The 23,222-nt window shown below is 37.9% G+C and overlaps 2 protein-coding genes across 2 annotated transcripts; both read right to left on the reverse strand.

The window, feature by feature from the left end:
• Positions 1-2,373: 2,373 nt before the first annotated feature.
• Positions 2,374-11,418, reverse strand: sycp1 (synaptonemal complex protein 1). Its single transcript, XM_071542284.1, has 32 exons — positions 11,329-11,418; positions 11,128-11,212; positions 10,956-10,996; positions 10,682-10,846; positions 10,355-10,422; positions 10,150-10,223; positions 9,978-10,036; positions 9,785-9,851; positions 9,451-9,524; positions 9,202-9,310; positions 8,438-8,532; positions 8,161-8,345; positions 8,005-8,072; positions 7,871-7,932; positions 7,650-7,766; positions 7,346-7,531; positions 7,170-7,273; positions 6,922-7,039; positions 6,711-6,781; positions 6,546-6,627; positions 6,359-6,421; positions 6,206-6,268; positions 6,055-6,117; positions 5,818-5,934; positions 5,617-5,727; positions 5,436-5,519; positions 5,263-5,337; positions 5,060-5,146; positions 4,814-4,957; positions 3,713-3,784; positions 3,504-3,611; positions 2,374-3,137 (listed from the first exon to the last, which is right to left on the reverse strand). Exons 1-32 carry the CDS (start codon positions 11,416-11,418, stop codon positions 2,997-2,999), a joined length of 3,048 nt encoding a protein of 1,015 aa, XP_071398385.1. The 3' UTR covers positions 2,374-2,996.
• A 2,645-nt stretch (positions 11,419-14,063) lies between these two features.
• slc16a1a (solute carrier family 16 member 1a) lies at positions 14,064-19,955 on the reverse strand. Its single transcript, XM_071542293.1, has 4 exons — positions 19,739-19,955; positions 16,303-16,446; positions 15,305-16,078; positions 14,064-15,183 (listed from the first exon to the last, which is right to left on the reverse strand). Exons 1-4 carry the CDS (start codon positions 19,953-19,955, stop codon positions 14,948-14,950), a joined length of 1,371 nt encoding a protein of 456 aa, XP_071398394.1. The 3' UTR covers positions 14,064-14,947.
• Between the last annotated feature and the right edge of the window lie 3,267 nt (positions 19,956-23,222).

A 23,222-nucleotide genomic window follows, 5' to 3' on the forward strand; every position in this document is an offset into this window, starting at 1 on the left:
TGGCTTTACAATATTCAGGGGAGAAGTTTTAGAGCATTTGTTATGCCTTGTTAGTTTTATATGGACATGGTTCATTCTTTATTCACTGATAATGATAATAAACTTATATATATACTGATAATAAATCCTTTGTCAAAAGTTCAGCAGTGTTGACTGAAAACACACACACACACACACAATCATTCAATACAGAGCAGAGAACGTGAGCGAATGAATGAGTGTCAGAGGGCATGCCAGAAAGACGAGACAGAGAGAAAAAAAACAATGAAATATAAAATACATATATATATATTTTTTTAACTTTTTTAAAATTATCTATGTCTATGATGTACTTCTAAGGTAAATATAATGCATTATTTGCTTTGTGATGTACTTAAATGCTTTGGCACTATTGGTTCTCTTGAAGTGGAAGGTGTTAATTTCCCCACCTTGTTTACTTTCATCCGTGCCAATAAAGTTTACTTGAACTGAAATTGAGAAAGAGAGAGAGAGACAGAGAGAGAGAGAAAGACAGAGACACAGAGAGAGAGTGAGAGAGAGAGAGAGAGAGAAAGAGAGAGAGCAAGCGAGCTAACTTTGGTCAGGGTAATAACCTTGTTGCTTGTCTCCTTGGCAACATACAATAGAGGAAGTTTACAAAGAACTGACCTGCCCACTTTTACCTGCCTCGATGCCAGGAAGACAATCCTTGTGCTGTTTCTGGCGCGTAGGGAGTGGAGAGTAAGCTGTCATATCAAGGGGGTGGTGAATGACTTTCAGGGAAGTGAACAAAGTTCCTGTTTTCACTCTCGCAGACGGAACAAGGTGAGCTGAATATTTCATCTGTCCGTGGCAATGACTTGGCAAAACGATTAGTAATAGAGATTGAAAACATATACTGTATATTCATTTCAAGGCTTTGGCTTTGACAAGCTTTCATTTGAGAGATAGATTAGTCCTTATGACTACAAACGTTCAGAGTGTTGATATGGATTATCTCTTTCACGCCAAGAAGAGCATTTAGGGTGTACCAGCTTTCAAAATATGAGTCAAATACTGCTGCAAATATCATTTTAATGAAATCTTTGAAGATACACTGGAGATGACATACTTACAAAGGGTCACTACTTGTCACATTTGTGCAAGCTTGAAGAGGCTTAAATACAGAGTAAACACAGACTAGATTTTGTTGCTGCATATTACTAAGGGAAGGATTGTTGCCCTTTAACAGTTTGGTGGTTGTAATGTTTGATCTTGGTGTCCTTTACCAATGTAGTCTTTACAACATTTCCTCTTTTACTTGAGGGTGAGCCCATGTTTTTATTCTGTTTTCCACTACAGAACTCAATGGCCATGGATACCAACTTTGTTCCTCTGGCATGCTGTCTTCTGACCCTTTCTTTCGCTTCAACTACACCACCATCAGAAGAAGGGGGTTTGAATTTGACTGCCAATTTGACTGGCACAGTTACAACGCCAACCCCTAGCTTAAACTTGACACACACCACTGCCATGGGAACTCCATCTAACACCACCGCTGATGGTATGACAGTCTTTGCAACAGTTATCTCAACCTTGACTGAGGGCACAACTCCCCTTGCCAGCACTACCCAAGATGATACAGCACTCACCAAGGCCACAGCAACATCTGAGAGCACAAATCACCCCCAGACAACTCAGTCAACAGCCATCTGGACCTCTGCACCAGATGGTGCATCCTTGACAACCACAATCCCCAATACTGAAACTCCAACCTTCACTGTGCTGACAACCCAAGCAACCCAGACAACTGTAGATAATACCAGTACACCTGATACTACATTCAATTCGACTGCAAATTCATCTCCGACTGTCAGTACAACCTCAGATTCAGTGCACAATGCCACACAAGGTAAGATACAGGCTCCATATTCTTGTTTGCTGTTCTATCATTTTTTATTCTATTTAACTCCTGCCAAATTACCTTATTTTCTTCATTTTTTTCCTGCATTACTAGGTTTGGGGCTGAATAATTCAGAAAAGACTATGACGATTCTCTTCAGCGTTGTACTTGGAGTGTTTGCTGTCGGCCTGGTTGTGTACACGTTCCACAGATTCAAACACAGAATCCAATACTTGCATCAACCTCTATACAACACTGAGGACACAGGTAAGGAGTTAAATCCCCCATTCATCATGCAATCAATACAAACTCATTAGTCTATTATTAGCGGCTAAAAAGACCTATTTAATTTCCATCAGATCGATTCGTAGCAGAAGATGACACGCTCGTAATTTCTGGAGGACTTTATGATGGCCATCCAATCTTTGACAATCAACCAACAGCCACAACAGAACAATCTCAATTCCGCCTTGAGTTCCTTCATGAAGAGGATGAGAGGATTCCTACATTTTAAGATGTCACCTTTGACAGGCATTTAATGGGACAAACCAATCGATTTTCCTCATCAACAATTCAGTACTATTTTCAAGACTGGGATTTTTACAACTGTGAACTTCAAAACGTAATGGAGAGGCTAATGGCTGAGATGAAAGGAAAATTATGATGGCTGGAATATTGAAACAAGGACAATGCTAAGGAACTTGAACACCCCTTTAACTTGTATTACAATAAAGGCATACATAAATATAATGAATATATGAACATAGCAATTTAGAATGAATATATGAACAAGCATTTTCCCCATACCAACAATATGAATTTGTGCAAAATAGCTACAAAGAAACAACATTGGAGCAAGCACATGCAGCATGAACTTTTACAAGAACACCACCAATGGTAAATGATTCTATATGTGGTGAATTGGTAGTTGCAAAACAACAGCACTACAACAGCAAAGGAACATTTTCTTCAAACTTCAAAATATGGAGGGTGAGTAACTTCTTCCAGCATCTACAGTCACCTAAAACCCACCTCTGATGCCATATGAATGTTTAGAAACAAATCTGGAATTTATATGAACGCCTACACTTATCTATTATTATTACTGTGTCTATCTGATGCATAAGAGTACTATCTATGCAAAGATCTTTTCATTAGTCTTCTTCTTCTTTTTGTCAGAGCCAGTAACAGCAGTCCAACCAGCATCTCTCATCCTTTTTATCGCAGCCAGCTTCAAGGAGTTCCCTGGTGATTTATGAATGACAGGGCTCTGGATCTAAAGAAATATTGATCCAATTTTTCAATGTAAATTACCAAGTATTACTTGATAAAAATATGTATGCTAGTGGCTAACTTCTTCACAATCTGACCATCTTCTTTAAATGCAACAACATTCTTTTTGATTAATATTAGATCAATAAGTTCATATTACCTTTTTGAAGATATTGAGTTTGCGGTGTGGAGCAGAAAAACTGGGTTCAGGTGCATCTGCAAAGGTCTATCATGAAGAGGAACAAAATATCAATATATCAGTTCTTCTGCCAATGTTACACACATTGATCAATCAAAGTTCACTGCATGAACTGGGTTGATAATAAACCTCTGGCTAAATAAACCCTCAGCCATAAAAAGTACTATTCACCAAGAGATCATTTTGTTCAGAGCTGTCAGACTTGGGGTCAAGCTCCATGATGCCCTTCCTCCAAGGTGCTGATTTTTCAGCAGAAGGGGGTGTCCTTATTCTATAGGACTGTAAGGGAATTGAAAGAGTAAATCTCAGAAAAACAGAACTAAATCAATCAGGAGCATTTTGGGAGCATTTTGGGAAATGTCTGAATGATCTGATTTTACCTTGATCTTTGGTGTTGCTCCAACCCTATTTGTGGTACTCCTAGATGGGGTTTTGAGGTCTTTCTGAATTTCCTTATACAAAAGGCAAACAATGTAAGTCTTAGTTATTATCAGTGCTGTGATAATACAACATCACATGGCACACTGAAAACTATGGTATAAAGGTCTCTAAATCATTGCTTGCTTACTCAACATTCACTTTAGGAATAAACCGTTTTGTACCTTGGTTTTTGGTGTTGTTCCAGATGGAGTTTTGATGGATTCAGTGTCAGTTTCCTTTGGCACAGAAGACTTAAAATGTAATTTACACTTAGTAACAATCTTGTGATAATAGAGCTGCACACAAGTTATGGCATTGTTAACCTTGTCTCCTGGCAATTGAATACTATGCAGTGTCGTGCACTAATAGGCTACAGTGATATGTGTATCGAGTTGATGCACGCTTTGCAACACCATAGAGACACAAAATGAGAGTAACACTTCCTAGTGTCAATGCACTGTACAATACACATCCCATACACAAACACACATGCATACACACACACGACACTCACAAATAGTGCTGCATATCTATATGAATTAGGTTGCTGTATGCATTAAGATACATGCTGGATATCACCTCTACTCTAAAATTAGTGTTTAAAAGCAAATTTCTAGAATTTTTGTTGTGTTTTATATAATTACTAATTGTATATGAATGGTAATACCTTGGGATTATGGTCAAAAAATGGATAAAAGCAGAGTGAATATAAAATACTTAAAAAAATACATTTGTTTTTACCTTAACCTTTGATGCTGCTCCAGCTCTGCTGGTAACGTTCCAAAGTGGGGTTTTGACAACTTGAGTCTCAGGTTCCTTCAGCATGAAACATACAATGCCAATTATAATGGCAGTCATAATCAAACTTTATGAGAAAGCAAGCAGGTTACCAGTGGTGAATTAAAATGTAACCACAGTATGTAGAACTGTTTTATGCAAAATAAACTGAAACAGACTAATTCTTTTCATTTCCAATTCACCTGAACAATGAAGGATGTGCTTGAAATGACACTAGCTGCTAAATCTAAAAACAACTTTTCAGTAGAATAAATTTAACTCACATTCATCTTTGTATTTGCAGTACTCTCATGGTCTTTGCTGTAGTTGGGAGTTTTTCTGGTCTTGAAGTCTAATACATGCCTCTTTACAGACGTTTCTTTCGGAGTCTCTGTACATCTTGCTTCATTAGAGTTTGATTCCGCTGACTAAAAGTTTAAAAATGAATTATAGGGAATGTGCAGGACAATTCTTTTTCACAACAAACCTGCTATTCAGTGGTTTCCTATTTTCTGTTATACATATTTTACCTGCTTGTTCTTTGCTTCTGATTGTTGACTGATTTTCATGGATGAAATGTCTTTCTTCAATTCATTCATCTCCTTTTGCAGGTTTCCCTAGTAGCCAATGAAGAATGTCTCTCAAAGACTGAATTGTCTTTCAAAATGTAGTAAGCAGAGATTGTTTCAGAAGAAAACAGAAAGAACTGATGCCAACTAGATGAAATACTTACCTTCTCTGTCATCTCTTTCTTCAGCTGTTTTTTCAGACAATCATTTTCTGTCTTACTCTGTAAGAGCTCCAACTCCTGATGGTAATAATTCAGGGTTGACAGTGTTAATATTTAATGCATTCATTATTTACTTTCAATAAAATTTTCATTTTATGCTTTTTTCAGCATCATACCAGTGACGTCCTACTAGCAACAGCATCCATTTCTTTCCTCTTGAGCTCTGCATCCTTCTCTTCCACTATTCGGTCATACTGGCTCTAGCAACAACAATGTCAAGTTCCTTCCAATGCAACATGTGTTTTGATTGACAGCCATGCTATTAAAGAGTATTTCCAGATAACATGATGACCTTACCTTGTGTTTTTCCATCAATGCAACCATGTCGGCTATCTTGTGCTGGCACTTCAGTTCTGCATCTTCTTTATTCATGTTGGCCTCTGCAGCTGCACATCTGAGCTTTTGTGCCTATAAGAGAATGTGTTTGAGGTTTTTTTTTTCTTTCTTTTTTTATGTAACTAAAAATGTGTCAAAAGAACATTAAATTACAACAGTAACCTCATCCTGAAGCTCTGCTGCAAAGGTTGATTTGGACCCAAGATCCTCAAGCAATTTTTGATGTTCTTCCTCACTCAGTCTTTTACAGTTCTGGGACTCCTCTTTGAGATTGTTGATCTAAAGTAAGAAACAAACAAAAACAGGCATTTGCATTATATGGAGGTGCGCTTTTAAGTTAAGTAAATAGTATCATTGTGAAGATTTGAGAACTGGAGGGGGAAAAAATCATTACTATACCACATTTTCAAGTTGACTGGATTTTGCAGTCTCTTTTGCTATTTGTTTCTTAAGTGTTTTATTCTGAAAATACATAAGAGAACCCTTAGCTAAATAAATAACAATGTCATTGTATGTAGTGTGTATCTTTAGTTTCATAGCCACTACAAACCTCTTTTTGGCATTCCTCCTGGGCTTTAGCTTTAGACTCAAATTTTGTCTTGAGATTGCACAGCTAAAAAGCAAACAATTGCTTTATTAGTTCTAGAAAATGCCCAATAATAATAACAATAATAAAAGCATCTAATTGATTTTTTTTTATCACCTTTGCTTCCAATTCTTTGATCTGCTTTACTTTTTTTGTGATTTCCTCCTGCAAATGCTCACACTAGAAAGGAAAAGAAGCACATGAGACTCAACATTTAGCAACACTATTGGCAGAACTGCATGCACCTTTATGGCCCCTTGGGTTTGTAATAGTATTAACAACAAGTGTTAATTGACATACTTACCCTTTCTTCAATGTTCTTCTGCAGGTTCTCAGTTTCTTCATATTTGTCATGGATTTTGGTGTTCAGTGAGTCAACTTCTTCTCTATTTAATGAAAATCAGACAAATTTTAATCTAACAAACTGTACAATGTCTCAAATCTTTAGATCTAGAAAACACAAACTGACCGTAAACATCGGTTTTCCTCTTCAAGTCTTTGAAGTTCCTTTGTGATCTTCATCCCCTTTTCCTCACTGGCCTGATCAGTCAAAGCATTTCCATCATTTATCATTCATACAGTACAATAAAAAAAACAGCACTTAAAAAAGTGCATTAGTCCCGAATGCCTCCAACAGCTATGCTTGAAAATGGATTAGCACATTTGATTTTTGTTCAGACCTTTAGGTTTTTCTCAAGAGCTTTTGCTTCAGATGATCCACTCTCAATTTGCTCTTGAATGGTCTTCTTCTCAGACTGAAGTTCATTAAAGCTTGACAATAGCTCTTCGTACTTTACTCTTAACAATTAGACACATTAAACATTATTACTATACAAACAATTTTTCACTGTAGACATTAAGACAGAAAACAGTCTAATCTACTGTAATATTGTAGCAAATATTATAGAATGACTATTTAAGAACTCACTCATGCTGCATGATGTCTTTCTTCAGCTGCTCCATCTGAAAGGTGTATGCTTCATTTTTCTTCATCTCAATAATTAATTGCCCCTCCATCTCCTGCACTTTGATCTGAAAAAAACACATAACATGGTCAAGCTACGCATATGTAAGTCCTTAACATATCTATCAATATTTTGTCACTATAAAAATGATTTCCCAATAACAAATTCTACAGTGAGTTAGAGACTGTAGGTAAAGGAGAAAAAAAATGTCAAACCAAACCTCATAAGTATTGGCCTTCTCCTTTAAATCTTTTTGTGCCTTTTCAGCTGCCTCACAAGCCTTCTCTAGTATATTCTTTTCAGCAGAGGCAATATCAACTTTATTCTGTGTCAACAAAAATAAAGTTGAAAAAACAGGGCATATCTTTTTTAAATCATCAGCACTAAATTACTGGATAAACTCAAACATCTGTATTCTGAGATGGAGAGTGTATTCGCATCACCTTGAAAAGTCGGGCTTGTTCAGTTTTCCTTGAAAGCTCAGCTGTGAGTTCCTCTACTCTGACCTCGATAATTTCAATCTTCCCCAACAGGGACTCAATGGATTTTGATTTTATGTCCTATGAACAACAATGATGTAAGTGTCTTAAAGTCAACTGCTGTAGTGATCTGCTCTATGATGATAAATGTTTGAACAATTGCATCTAGAAATACAAGACTTCACCAGTTCATCCTCAAGGATTTTGATCTGCCCATCTTTCTTTGCACTCTGCTCCATGGTTTCTCCTATTGAATAAAATATTTTCTTTCAGCTTGACAGTTAATAGAGCATCACTTATTTCATTGAGTGAGGCTTACCCAGAAGTGTGGTTTTCCTTTCAAGCTCCTTGTTGATTGCCATGAGTTTAACCTCAAGTTCCTTGGCCCTTGAAAATGAGTCAAAACGGGAACATGACGTGATGAAAATAATATTTAGTCTGGAAAATATTGAGAATTTTCAGGGCTTAATCATACCTCTGTATCTCAAAGGTTAGTGAATTTTGTAGCTCATGAATGGTTGTCTGAATCTGCTCCAGTTCGTCTGCTTGTTGATCTTTAACTTTGTTGAGCTCCTGCAAGCTTGAGTCTTTCTTGAGGATGATCTGCGCATATTCTTCTTTACTCTGTTCCAGTGCTGTGGCGATAGCTTCCCGACTTGTCTTTGAGGGAAAGATAACAATTCAGTCAAGGTAGACAGCGCACAACAGAGCCTACTTTAATTGAACATGACAGGAATCTTAACACCGCTCACCTCAGTTTCTTTACAGAGCTGCTCTGCAGTTTGCAGTTTTTGAAGAAGGCAGTCCTGTTCATTTTTAGAGCTTTTGAGAAGTTCATATTGTTGATCTGTAAAGGTAGCAAATAATGTTTGATGACAATATTATCTATAGTATCCCTCTTTTTCCTCCTCATTACTAACAGAACTGATGTTGATCACTACATTGGAGTAAATATGATTAATTGACAATAAGGCCTGTCATTTTATAATTAGGACTATTTATTTTTTATATTTTGTGACATTTTTATAAGAAGTTATAAAATAACTTATACACTGCATAGGCAATAAATTATGTAATACGGATAGTAAAGACGCATAGTTCCAGTCCTCAGTTCTGTTTGTTGCAGTCACACTGTTGTAAAATACATGATACTTGCAAACCTTTGACCACATAATGGTTAATTTAAATATTAGCAACAATCACCACTCATACCAGTAATAGAATCATGTTGCTTGGCAGATGAAAGACATTTAATTATTATTATTTTGTTATTATTGTACTAGTACTGGGCATTACTGAGTATAGTAGTAGTATTGAACATTTGCATTCTTTTTGTATTATAATGGTGAGTTGCTGCCATTTTATAAAAATGTTCATGATTCATGTCTAACAACACCTCTTGTGTATTTTTGCTTACTTTTAGCATTTCTTAGTGGTCACTACAAACCACTCTCAATCTTACATTATGCAATTTGACATAAGACCAGCTTATCTTGAAATCTTATCTTGATCTTACTTGCTGTCTCTTGAAGTTGTTTGCAACTCCCCTGGGTTTCATGAAGGTTAAGCAGGACTTTTTGTAGTTCATTCTCCTTATCCTTCAATTTTGTTTGAAGCACTACAACCTGTAAATGCATTCTCCATTCTTTAAATCTGTAGTCTCAATAATTGAGACTTAAACACCTGTCTCCAAAATCTACATGGTTATACTGAGTACCCAACTAAATTGACCTGAATTGAGTGTTGTTGTTTTTTTAGTACTAACCTCTTTCTGTTTCATGTTATATTCTTGGTCAAATTTCTCCTTTAGATCTTCGAATTGCAGCAATCCCTCTTTGACTGAAAAAAAAATAGATCAAATGGTTAATACTCTTGTTCTCCTGCTAATCAATAATCAAAGTCCTCAGTCCTTTACGGAAGTGATTTTCCTTGACATTTCCAAGACATTATCAATAAAGTGTGCAAGGATATGCTCAATATCAAAGTGCCATCATTGCTATTTCTATGAAATGTTTTTCCTGACTGAAAAATTACTCTTTAAGTTTGTTTTTTCCAGGGTAAGTGAAAACCATGATAATCATACACTGAAAAACAAATACCTTTCTGCATTTCATGTTGATCGGCTTCTACTCGAATATGAAGGCTCTTGAATGCAGCAATTATTTTCTACAGAAAGAGATTATTTGTAATTGTGAACCCACCAACCAACTTTATGTACTATTGCTTTGCTAAATACTGTCCAACCAGGTAAGCCTAGCTTCCTTTTTTATATGGAGATGTAGAGATATTTACCTGAATACTCTCACTATTTTCCATAAAGAGGTGATGTGTTTCCTCTCTCTCAGATTCAACTACCGAAACAATTATAAAAATGTATGCATCATTCAGTAATTATTTTCTGCATCCGAATAATAAGGCTGCTTGGCATATTTGCATAGAAAATTTTAAAGTACTTTTTACTTACATAAATGCATTTTCTCAGCTGAGCGTTGGAAAGTATCTTTGAGTAAAGTACACAAGTTCTGTGTTGCATTGTTTCTGTATTTAAAATTAGAACTTTATGTAAACAAAACATTTACATCCAAAAGTTCCATTGTGGGGTCTATCAAGCCTTTATTGAGCCTATCTAGCCTGTCTAAAACAGAACAAAATCCAAACAAAACTCATACTTGTTCCTCAAATCTTCATTTTCACTGATCTGTTCCTCCAGCTTTATACTGAGACTTTCATTTCCAAACTGTAAAATGCAGAGAAACACCACATACAACAATACGCATACAACCACACCAAAGGGCTTAGAGAATGCTGTGTGACTATTATCAATCGTCCATACAAGAGTGAGAGAAAAGAAACCCTGTCATACTAACTGACAGGGTTTCATACAATACGCATACAACTACACCAAAGGGCTTAGAGAATGCTGTGTGACTATTATCAATCGTCCATACAAAAGAGTGAGAGAAAAGAAACCCTGTCATACTAACTGAAGCACACACCTGCAATTCTTGAATGGCTTTGCGCTGAGTTTCAATTGTTCTTTTGTTTTCTTGCAGTTTCCTTTCCTTTTGCACAGTCTCAGATTCAACCTTGACTTTCCAACACTTTATTTTTTCAACTTCATCAAACAGCTTAGAATAAAGCTGTTCAGGATTGCAATTATTCTGGGGAATATGCACAATAATGGGAAGTGAACTGACAAAATTTAGAATGCATTTGCCGCAGAGGCCAAGTCTATACCTACTCCACATGTCTATACAACACATATCTTACCTCTGTGTCGATTGATGGTAAAACTTTCATCTTGGGCACATCTTTAGAGGAGACAGAATAATACCTAATGAGTTTATAATGCACATAATAAAGTTTATGATACCTTGCCTACTTCTCATTGTGAAATTATGTAGCCTGAAATGACAGCTTAGTGCTGCATAATAGAAAATACCTTGTCTGGTTGGTTTAGTTGGCACAACCATGCTAGTATTGGAGAAGGGCATACTTTGCTCTTTGTCGAAACATTTATTGTAACCCTGGGGGAAAGCAGATGTTATGCTTACTCATCATAGGTATTAAGGCTTCCACCCTCCTAGGCTACAACAGTCTCTATTCATGAATGCTTTATTCTAACAACAAAGCAAACAATTACAATTTCCTGAGGTCTAACAGCAGAGACCTGTCCTGAATTCGCCCTGAGAGGCACCAACAGCTTGAAGTTAAATCCTCGGTCTCTCTCCATTCTGAAACAAAGGACGACAAAGGTAGCTCAGCATTAAATATTTTGAAAGTTAACATAGGTTATACGTTAGCTATATGAATATCAAGAGGTCTGAATTTAGCTCAAACACAGCTAGGTGGTTAGCTAACGCTATCACTGGAGGAGTTAACACAGCTAACGTTAGCTAGCTAACCAACGTCACCTAATGTTAGGAGTTCCCAACAACTTCAAGAGAACCACAAAACAATAATAAAATAGCTATCTACCTGTCAGTGGTAACGCTAATTAGCTAGCCTTTAACATTAACCAAATGTACTATTCAGCTTAACCTGGCTAGCAATAAAACAAAAGTGAGGAGAAGAAACCAACGGCACTGACGGCTTAACGGTTTAAATTCGACGACGGTGTGCGGGCGCGAGCATGAGTTCTCCTGTGGATAGTGGCGTTGCGACGCGAATGCACCCGCTTCCATTATCGGACAGCCGGTACCAAGACCTCCATTGCCGGACACTCTTGACGTTGTAATGTTCTTTTCCGGAGAAATTAACACTACCACACGCCTCAAACGACAAATCCACTGTATTTAAACAGGTTGACCTAGGAATGTGCATTTCTGTACGGATACATACCTATAGGAGTTTTCCGGGCTCCTCACATCTTGTCAAAAAGTTGTGTGGAAGAAACGGGAAATGATACCATTACTGTATGAGACGGGGGAATGTCCGATAATGGACCCATGGGCTCTAATCGTAGGTTCTGTCCATAATTTAATAGGTTTATCACTTAAAATGGATGTGTCATTTTCAGTACATATGTGTCTAGTTTAGGACAATAAGAATAATCTTTGTTTAGCACTTTTCAAAACAAAGTTACAAGTGCTTCACAATCAAGAGAAATAAAATACTGACAAAGGACAGACAATGAAACAGAAGGGTAAATAATGGTGCGTTCACGTACTGGTGGGAAAGTCCGACATCCGGGACTAACAACAAGTCGGCTGTTGAACAGCGTTGCATTCATGTGATGTGTCGGAAACTCAAATCCGGAAGACAAACAAACACGGACGTCATGCAGTTTAACAAAATCATTTGACTAACTTCATTCAAACAGATGTTAGGTTAGTCTGGCTAATGACAAACTTGCAATAAAGGTGCACATGTAGCCTATGTGATTTCTTATCGCGTCAAAACTCAAGTCTTTATTATTATTGTATTTATTTATTCATTTATTTATTTAATTGAAGCAGTTGACAATTACAATTGGAGTTAAGATGTGACTTGAAAAAAGAGAATATCCTTTTAGATCCAGACAGCATTACTTGCTCAAGACCTTTGTTGCATGCCATCCCCCTCTCTCTCTCCCAACCTTTCCTGACTGTCTTCACTAATGTCTATCAAATAAAGGCAAAACCGCCCACAAATCTTAAATAATAATAACAATTTTTTTTTAAAAAAGGTTCCTGCCTGAGGATCTCAGGCTGTCCACAGATTCATAAGGTTCATACAGGTATAATCAAAAGTTCAGAAAGATAACTAGGAGCCAGGCCATGCAAAGCCTTAAAACTAATCTGTATTGGTATTCATCAGGATACATTTACAACCTTGACATGGGCAGTTTCAATGCTGTACTGCTGACGGAAACCAGACTGAAATATTTCAAATATGTTATTGTTTTCCAAAACTTCCAGGAGTTGCCTTGAAACAATATAACACCCATTTGTGTTACTTTTCAACATAACTTATGTAATAACACAAATATGACACATTAAAGTGTTGAAAATTACAGATGAGTTTTAAAGACTGAAATCTTTTAGAAAATTGTGCCCAACAATGGACCTCATGTCATAGGCTAATGTTAATATTATAATTAATTATCATTAGGCAGGAGATACACCAATAGTGTCTATAGTGTGGGACTCTTAATTATAGGTCAGTGATTGGAATAGTCCAGTACAGTATGCAGATTGATAAATTAAGATATCAATACTTTAAAGACATGTGCTTTGGCGCCATATCATTTTTTTTGGCAGGGGGATAAATGTCTCCTGACAATGCTGAAAAGCTAATCCCGAAAATGCTGAAATGCTGCTGTCTGAGAGGTTCATAGCCTATAGCACCTTGGCTTTGCAGGCTACATGGCATTCTGTTTCATGAAGCCTATACCAGACTGTTCTGTGAATCTATCAACAATAGATCATCAGTGCTGTTTTTGAGAGTCCAATAAGCTGTTAAACCAGTGAAAAAATGAGGCTACATCCTCTAGTCTATGTAATTAGCCTATTTTGTATTTCATCAGTATTATTTACTTTTTATTTGATTGTGATTGTTACAAAATGGTGAGTGCATAATTTGATTAAATTAATAAATTAACGCAATAGATGCATTTGTTTGTGTAATTGTCTTATAGGCCAATATGTGACATAAATGACTGTAAATTGAGTAGTAGGTATTTGGTACTCGTTTCAGCCGATCTGTGCAATAAAGTACTCACTAGTAGTTTCTGAAAAATATATACTGGTGCACCTCTCAAGACCTAATATGTTTCTGATATAATTTATAATAAATAAGATGTTTGTTTCCTCTGCCTTAGATGAAATGAGAATACAGTGGACTGTACATAGCCTTGTCAAATGACAGTTTATTTACTTTACAGAAACATGCGTTCCACATATAACTTGCAGTCTATGGCACATTTTTCCATCATGTGAATACACTAGGCTATACAATAAGCTTAAATGCCCTCACAGTCATTGATTATGACCATAGATCTATCATCAAAAATAGACCTGCAAAATGATACAGAATGTTCAAAACTGGGAGGAATCAAGGATTAGTAGGTACATATTTGTGGAATATACAAAGTGATAGTGCCTCTCAGGATTTTTAATCATCAAGAACTGCATACTGCCACCAGGTCCTTACCAATAGGGATTTTTTTTTTTACAAATGTGTTCGAGAGAGAGATTTAAAGTAGCACATAAAGTGGAGTGAATTATTGTCAAGTGCTTTCACAGAAAATGTTTGCAGTCTCTTTCAAAAAATAAAGCTGGCTCTGCACTGCAAATGTTCCCTCATGAAAAATAACTATAGAAATCTGATAATACATTTTAGAAGGATAAAGAAAAGCTAAATATAAAGACCTATAGGAATATTATAGGAATATTATAGTGATACAATAGGAGATAGAAATACTAAAGTATTAATACTAAGTATGATAAGGTCACTTGGGTGGGCTACTAGGAATCCTATAAGTCCCTATAAGAATATTATAGGGATAGTATAGGGATTTTTTCATTGGGGTTTGAATAGGATTGCAAACATATTCCATGATTTCTTTCAGACACTGAATTGCATGTGAGCCTATAAGTGCATTTTGCTGTGGTCATAAACAAACAATGCATTGTCAAACAGTAGAGTAGTAAAGGAGTCAGAAGGATGTGCTTTCTTCAGTGCTGTTTAACACAAGCATCAGTGTTTTTTCATTAATGTATTTCTCACAGACAACATTAAACTGAACACCAAAAGTGTAACATATTAGGGAACAAGACAAATTAGACAGTGTCTTCTCTGCTCCTAGCCTCTGCCACCTCCTTGGCAGCATTGTCCCTGTTGGACCGTGCCTCTCTGCCTCCCACCTTGGCCCTTCTCTCCTCTTCTTTTTTCTCTTTGTCCAGCAGGCGATAGTTGATTCCCATTCCTACGAAGAGGAAGACGCTGGCAACGATGAGGAGGATTCCACAGCCCTGGTAGGTGTACTTGTAATCATGGTAGACATCTTTGAACTTCCCTGTGGAGATCACAAGAGTTGCATTTCACCATTTTTACCATTGTCAACACTTAGGTATGTTGTTTATCAAATATATCCACACACACAAAAAAAGTTAATTCACAATGGATAATGCACTCACCAAGTAAAGGGGGCCCTAACAACACAGGACCGCACTCCACTATAGTGACCAGCCCCACACCACTGGAGAAGCGCTGGGCTCCCACCAGGTCCATCAAGGTCTCAAACAGCACCGAGCTCAGCCAGCCAAAGGCGAAGCCGAAGAAGATGGCATATATCACAAAGCCAGTGTAGTCTACTGATAGGGGGGCAAAGATGTGGCACACGCCATTGTACAACACAGAGGCAGCAAAGAAGTATTGTACTCTGGGCCGGATCCACTTGGTGTTGGCCACAATTCCCATGGAGGGCCGGGCAACCATGTCAACAAAAGCTAGCACAGACAGCAAGAAGGCTGCCTTCTCTTTAGGGATATCTTTACTCTTTGCAAAATTACTGAGGAACACCAGTGGTGCAAAGAGGCCGAAGAACATGACAACATTGCCCATGAGATAGAGCAAAAAGCCACGGTGCTTGAACAGAGAGAGGTCAATGAAGCTGTTAATGACCTGCGATACAGTCCTCCTCTGTGTAGTTTTCTCTGCAGGTTTGGGTTTTGGTCCTATAGGTCGCATGAGGGAACCAGCAACACAGCAATTGAAGAGCAGGCCCCCCAGGATAAGGAAACTCCCTCTCCAGCCAAACTGGTCAAAGAACCAGGTATTTAGAGGAGCCAGGGTAGAAAGAAAGACAGGACTGCCAGCCATGGCAATTCCATTAGCAATGGGCCGCTTATTGAAGAAGTACTTTCCAATCATAGTGAGGGCAGGGTTGAGATTGAAAGACAAACCCAAACCTATGAAAATAAGAAATAAAAAGGTTAGCTATAAGGTTGCATTGAAAATAACTTTGAATTGTATATTGAATCATAAATTAAGGATTTCTCATCCAGGCATAAAACAGTTTGGAGATTCAAAGCATTTCTTAGTCTTTTAAAGGACACTAGATGGCAACAGAGTTCAATAAAACTTTGCTGATTTATGACAAATTACAAAATTATGGAAAGTCAGTATTAGATACCTCCCACCACACCAATACAGAAGTACAGTGCTTCGACAGAGTTGCAGAAAGAGGCAGCAATGAGGCCTGATCCAGATAAGCATCCTCCCACCATCATGACAGGACGACTCCCATATTTATTAACCAGGATGCTGCTGATAGGACCTGAAGAGTGAAGACCAACACACACACACACACACACACACCAGAAGGTGAAAATGGTGATAGTACTACAGAAAACAGCCATATAGTTGTTATTAATGCACAATTCTACATTTGACCACCAGAGAGCCCCAATGCCACAGCTCTGGCACAGTGAATTCACACAACTTCTGCAATCATTTTTGTCAATGCTGCACTGCAGTAGATGTGCTCTCATGCCATTAATAATGCGACCTGTCATAAAAAAGCATGAAAATCGTAATGAAATGATCATTTATTTGGTTCACAGATTCATAAAAATTGACAGAGAAAATAATTGGCTTGTGGACTCTCCTTAATGGGACTCTAAGCACATTTAAAATGATCATTGGAAATACCTCAGTTCAGATGAGAAGGTGGGTGTATGTGGGTGGGAGTGTGTGTGTTTCAGGGGTTGGGGGTACTGGTGCGTGTATGGGGTCAGAATAACAACTTAGGTCTTAACCATTCCCTTCTTAAATGAGTACATTGTTTGCTATTCGCTTTAGCATTTTTGGAGCCTGGTTCACAAGTATAAATATAGAATGATTGAATGAATGTAGCAACAGTAAATCAACTTATTAATATGCATGTACCTTGGATTCAACATTAATTCAACAAAAGCACTATGATTTGTAAACAAATGCTTCAAAGACACGGGGGTTTCAGGTCACAAAATGCCATCTCCGTCTATGGCTTATAACAACAGGCCTAAATGAGAATGAGGATCCACATGGAAGACACTTCTGCCTCCCTGCCAAATCCCTGCACTACCCAATGAACCTAAATAGAATCTGACAGTTTTTGTTTAGAGGTTGTCCAGACTCATTTGCCAGCACGATGCAAGACAAAGGGTTTTTAAATTGTAACGCAGGCAGGCTCCGCACTAACAATGAGTTCTTTCCTTCCGCCTCGCATGGAGAGTTGCTTAGGATAAAAAGGTGGGAGAGAAACCAATGTAGAATATTACGAATGTAATGAATCAAAAATTGAAGGAGTACAGAAGTACATAACAATAGGTGCTTAATGAACTTCTCCTCAGGATGTGCTCAGAAACTTAAACTTTTACAGGCTGTAACATGATTCAGCTTTCATTTACTCACATCACTGACAAACATTCACATTCTGACTAACATTTTGAAAGATAACATAACTTAAAAATATAAACAATGCTACACTGTTCTGTTTGTTGCTTGCTTTTGTCTACAAGGTGAAGAATAGAAATGAGACCCCTTTTACAGAGACATCTGCTTTTCTGCCCCTCTGCCCTGCTACATCTCTCTGCGCTGTCAGTTTCACCTGTATCTTTACATCGTTAAATTACTAGCCTTTGACATTATTATCTACTCTGTTTTAATGCTCAGCAGCTCCTCTGGTCCAGACTGTCCCTGCTCCTCCTCGGGACGAGTCCTTTTCCTTCTTTGAAAATATTTTTCAATATTGAACTGGATTGAGGGAGCAAACATTCAGAGTTAAAAACGTTATCAGTCCACTCAGTGGATACTGTCTAGCAGCTAGGCTATACAGCGTGCTAAAAAAAAAATATCCCTCACGCGTGTGCAGTGGGAGGCGTACAGACGGGTCCGGTGAGAGAGCGAGAGAGAGAGAGAGAGAGAGAGAGGGAGGGGGAGAGAGCGAGAGAGAGAGGTCGCGTGGAGCAATTAGGGACTGAGCGAATCAATGCGCTCCACGCCGTTCTACGATTAAATAGTTAAATAAAAGAAAATTTGTGCCTGCCACAAAGTTTTCTATGTGTGGGAAAAGGGGTAGAGAGGGGAGATTGTCCACTAGTTAATCGATCGCCGATGACGTCGTTCTCTCGGACGGTTAAAAAAAATATTAAAGAAAATGCTAAAATGGGTCGCCAAATATACTTTGGCGGCCGTTAATATACCTGTAAATATACCTGCCCAAGTAAAGTCTATATGTGGGAAACACTGCTATGCAATCTTATGGCCATCATGTGCTGCCACTGATGAACCAGATTATTAAACAACACACTGTTAAGAGAAAGACACACAGAGATTTCCACAGCGCGACCCAGTAACCTTTAACCACTGCTGCTACTGATTGCATGATACTCTGCAGTGAAGTGGCACCTTTGAAGGGAATGTGTTGCTGAACAATAAGCAGCATTGATTCCTCGATGGGGAACATGGTATTTTTGTAGTAGGGTAATGAGGGCTTAACACTTTCTGGACTAAATGTGAAGTTTCACTTGCCTCTGACATAAAATGAAAGTATACGAAAGTAACTATACTACTATAATAATATAATACTACTATATAATATAATACTATAATAATGTAACTATACTATACTATAGTTTCACTTGCCTCTGACATAAAACTCTATATGGTGTCTACGAAAGTCACTAACAGACCTTTGCTGACTTACTTTTTCAACATTCATGCAGCAAAAAAAGAATTAGTTCAGTTTAGAATAAAATACATTTAACAGTATGCATGGGATACTATCATCTTGTCAAAGTGCTATCCTTAGAGTAAATAGAGTCTTACTGTATTGTTGTGCTTTGTTTTCAGACCACAGACAGTCTTGATGGAGCTCCTTTGAACTATGCTCTTTACGTGTTGAATATCACGCAGATGAAAAGAGCCTTATCGTCACCTGACTGGACAGATCTATTTGACATCATCCAGCCTCCCATTCATCTCCTCAGTGCAGGAACCCATCCTTGCCCCTCAACGGTCCTCCACTCTCATGCAAAGCATCAAGGACAACATTCATCTGGTATAAAAGGCACATAGGCCTAAACCCCATTGATATGCTCCGGAGACAGGTAATGTTGCACTTTGATAAACAACACTTCAGTAGAGGAATAACAGCATTTTAAAAACTCCATTTGTTTTATTTCAGTGAGGAAGGTTTGAGTCAAGTCTGGCCATCTTAATTTTGACAATATTGTCAAACTTGCGCTGTGGCCTCACTATGAACAGATGACGTTTGCAGAGCTATGGATTGGCTTTTAACCGAGGGATAGTGTATATTGTATCTCCTTGAAAGTGTGGGAAGCAATTACTGTACTTACAAAAGAGTACTTCACTTTTATTGTGAATATGGCTTAGAGAAAATACCAAGATCATGTTTACAGACTCACTCTGATCCTGAATTAGTCAATGACGCCAGGAGAAAAAAATTTCTATAATTGGACTTAGAGCCAGAAATGATGATTCAATCTTTAAATCTACTTAATGTGCTAAATGCCAAATGTTAACTAACCTGTGTTTGGTGGATTGTATTTTGGATCATAGCTCACCTCCGCCATACGTGACAGCTAACATGATGGAGGAGATCCAGGACACCTGGCTGCTGGTCACATTGAAGATCGCCTCAATCTCTTTGAAGAAGACAGTGATGGACTTGGGGAAGGCATAAGAGAAGCCGATAGAGATGAAGGCCCCAGCCACCACCATCCATCCCCAGCCACCCTCAGGTGGTGTGTAGCCTTGAGGACCACCAACGGCAGGCGCCATCTTTGTTCACCAAAATCCCCTTCTATGCAGTCCTGTTAGATTAGAAGAGAACAAAGCAAATATACTTTCAACCCAAGTATACAACATTTTTTGAGAGCCTGTTTGCTACTCATGAGCCAGTACATGTTTGTTACCATGAATCACTGTAACTTTTAAATATATCATGAGACACTGCTTAGGTTTAATGTTTGAATCAGATTTGCTGTTCTTTACAACATGACAAACAGGGTTCTGTCAAGTCCAATTCACATCCTTTCTTTCCATTTTACTGTAAAAACTAGTAATTTGTGCAGCAAATTATTTATTTCATTCACCATTACAGAAGGAAATACTGTATTGCAACTCAAGGTCAGCAGATTTTTATATGCTGGTTTTGCCTTTACAGGGTCGATGCATCATTAACAGTATACACACTGCGCTAAAATAGAATAGGCACTGGTGAAAATGAGCAACAAGAGGAGAATGTGAGGTGAAAAGTCACAGCAGTACTGCCTAATGGAGTAACCTTTAACCACTGCTGCTACTGATTGCATGTTACTCTGCAGTGAAGTGGCACCTTTAAAGGGAATGTGAAAACAATAAGCAGCATTGATTCCTCTATGGGGAACATGGTATTTTTGTAGTAGGGTAATCAGGGCTTAACTCACTTTCTGGACTAAATGTGAAGTTTCACTTGCCTCTGACATAAAATGAAAGTATACGAAAGTAACTATACTACTATAATAATATAATACTACTATATAATATAATACTATAATAATGTAACTATACTATACTAACAGACCTTTGCTGACTTACTTTTTCAGCATTCATGCAGCAAAAAAAGATAGAATTAGTTCAGTTTACTGGTGAAAATGAGCGACAAGAGGAGAATGTGAGGTGAGAAGTCACAGCAGTACTACCTAATGGAGTGAGATGTTTGTTTTAGTGACTCAAAATATTAAATGTATGCTTTGTCCTTGGAAACAGCATATTCTGGGGTTTTACTTCTATTTGTTCATACTGTCTACTGCAAAACATGCTGAATCCTCACGTGTATCTGGAAAGAAATCAGATTTGTCAAAAAGATTCTCTAAATCCATCACAGAGTTAAAGATTAAGGATGCCATTTCTGGACTTATTTGTTTTGAAGTGCCCTCTGCATCTATTCACTGAGCTCCCACCCGTTGATCTCCCACAGTCTCACTTTAGAGGTGATGAATAAGAGTCCATCTGCAGAGTCAAACGGCTTACTGTATTGTTTACACAGGGGAGACTATCCAGAGAGCGCATCGATCAGACCATGAACACAGGTTGAATTCACACTGCTCAATAGCTCAGGGCCACGCTCTGGAGTGGGTGATGATATAGTGTTTTTGCATTTTCAGCCAAGGAGGACTTGATTTGGTTGATGAATTGGTTTGGTGCTTTGAAAAGTTATTGGATAAGCCAATTGTGTGCAGTGAGTAGTGAATATTTAATGTGTTGAAGAACTTTTGTTATTGAGCTGGGATTTAAACTGCTGCTATGCAGTTGTAAATTTGCCTCCCTCTTCATTGTACAGATGCTATAGGTAATGTAAGAGAACTAAAAACTTGTATCTCTTATTTATTCATATAGACATTATCGGTCAGTCGGAGCTATAATGTAATTTGCTTTCAGCACATAGGTAACACAATTACTATATGTTCCATACGGTATTTTTTATGTTGGAAGATCACAGATTATGGGAGCGTGATGCTCAATTTACTCAATTTAATGTATGCACAAATGGATGTGATATTTGTCATTTGGTTTAGTATAAGAGTTGTGGAATTGTAGTCACCTTAGTTAAGTGGTAGAGGTGAATGTTCTGGATGTCCCTTTACAGCTGTCACCTTGTCCACTTTGGAAACTGAGGGTCTGCACAATTACAACGAAGGTCAGTTCAAAGATATTCGCTGTCTGAAAATAGTCACCACACATTCAACAGGCAGCCTCTCAAATGGGACAGTATGCTGGGGAATGTTCTTTGTTGGTGTTGGGCTGGAAACAGAGACAGTGTTGTATTAGACAGAATGAAAAATTCAAGGATTGACATTAGATGATGAATGGAGGAATGAGTCAAGGCAGACAAGGCTGCAGGTAACATGGCTAACCCACAGAAATAATGAATAAAAAGGATAGTAATTCAATGCCAAGGATTGATCACCTGGCTCTAAAATGGAGAGAAAAGCATCTAAAATCTCAATGAAAACTGGGTTGTAGATTCAATTCATTTAAGCAAGGTAGGAGAGTGAAATATATGTAGACATACGAACAGAGGCATCAATACTGCGCGCCTCATTTTAAAGGTCTAAATAAAGCAGCCAAAGTGAGTGGCCAGACGGTGCCACTTGACAGCACACACACCGGCACAAAGCATGGTGGGCACCAGTGCTCAGCAGAAGACATTAGTTGCAGGATCTTGGTGTCTTTGCTAATGGGATGCAAGGCTGAATCTTCAGTAGAATTAATTTGCCTAACATTGGCTGCTCAGTCCGGCTCTCTCAAGACCCTGGGTTTTCCATTTGAAGCTAACACACCCTACTGTTGAAGTTGACCAACACAAGCAGGAGGGCATCAGAGGCAAAGCCCCCGCTGCCTATACAACAACCATGTGCTGCACATGGGGGCCCCACTTCTACAGCTCCTCTCTAAGGCCACCATGACTTCTATTTAGTTTGCTGAATTCTGCATTTTTATTTTTTTTATTTTGATTAATAGTTTATGTTTATGTTTATTGTGATCCTCATTAGCTGTTACAATTGCAACAGCTACTCTTCCTGGGGTCCACATAAAAACAAAATACAAACAGTTAAAAATGGAGACAAAACAAATAACAACAAAAAAATGGACAAATAGTGAGCTATATTGAATTAAATATGTCAAAATTATTTTTGGGTGGGGTGTGGGGTGCACTAATCTCACCAGGGTGCCTAACAGGCTAGATGTGGGGCTCTGATCAGACAAAAAAAAAAAACTGCCTAGTTTTGTACCAATATTAGGTTATTTCAGCATTGTTTGGTAAGCCTCTCAACAAAAGTGTTGGAATTATGTTGAAGGCTTGAGGGAGAATGAATGAGAGATTTCACATCCTTGGTTGAGTTTTTCTGCTTCCAGCAGTAGAGTTCTCATTCAGTCTCCCTGCAGCCATGCTTTGGGCACCTCATGATGACCCCAGAATGAGCAATCAGTACCACTTATTGGATATAATGATTTAGTCTAATTAATCATACATGAGCATAAAATATTAAATATTCACTCATG

The sequence above is a fragment of the Centroberyx affinis genome, unplaced genomic scaffold (assembly GCF_046629955.1).
Source record: "Centroberyx affinis isolate AG114_WGS23_722 - 3 ecotype Tasmania unplaced genomic scaffold, CSIRO-AGI_Caff_v1 ptg004049l_1, whole genome shotgun sequence".
NCBI lineage: Eukaryota > Metazoa > Chordata > Actinopteri > Beryciformes > Berycidae > Centroberyx > Centroberyx affinis.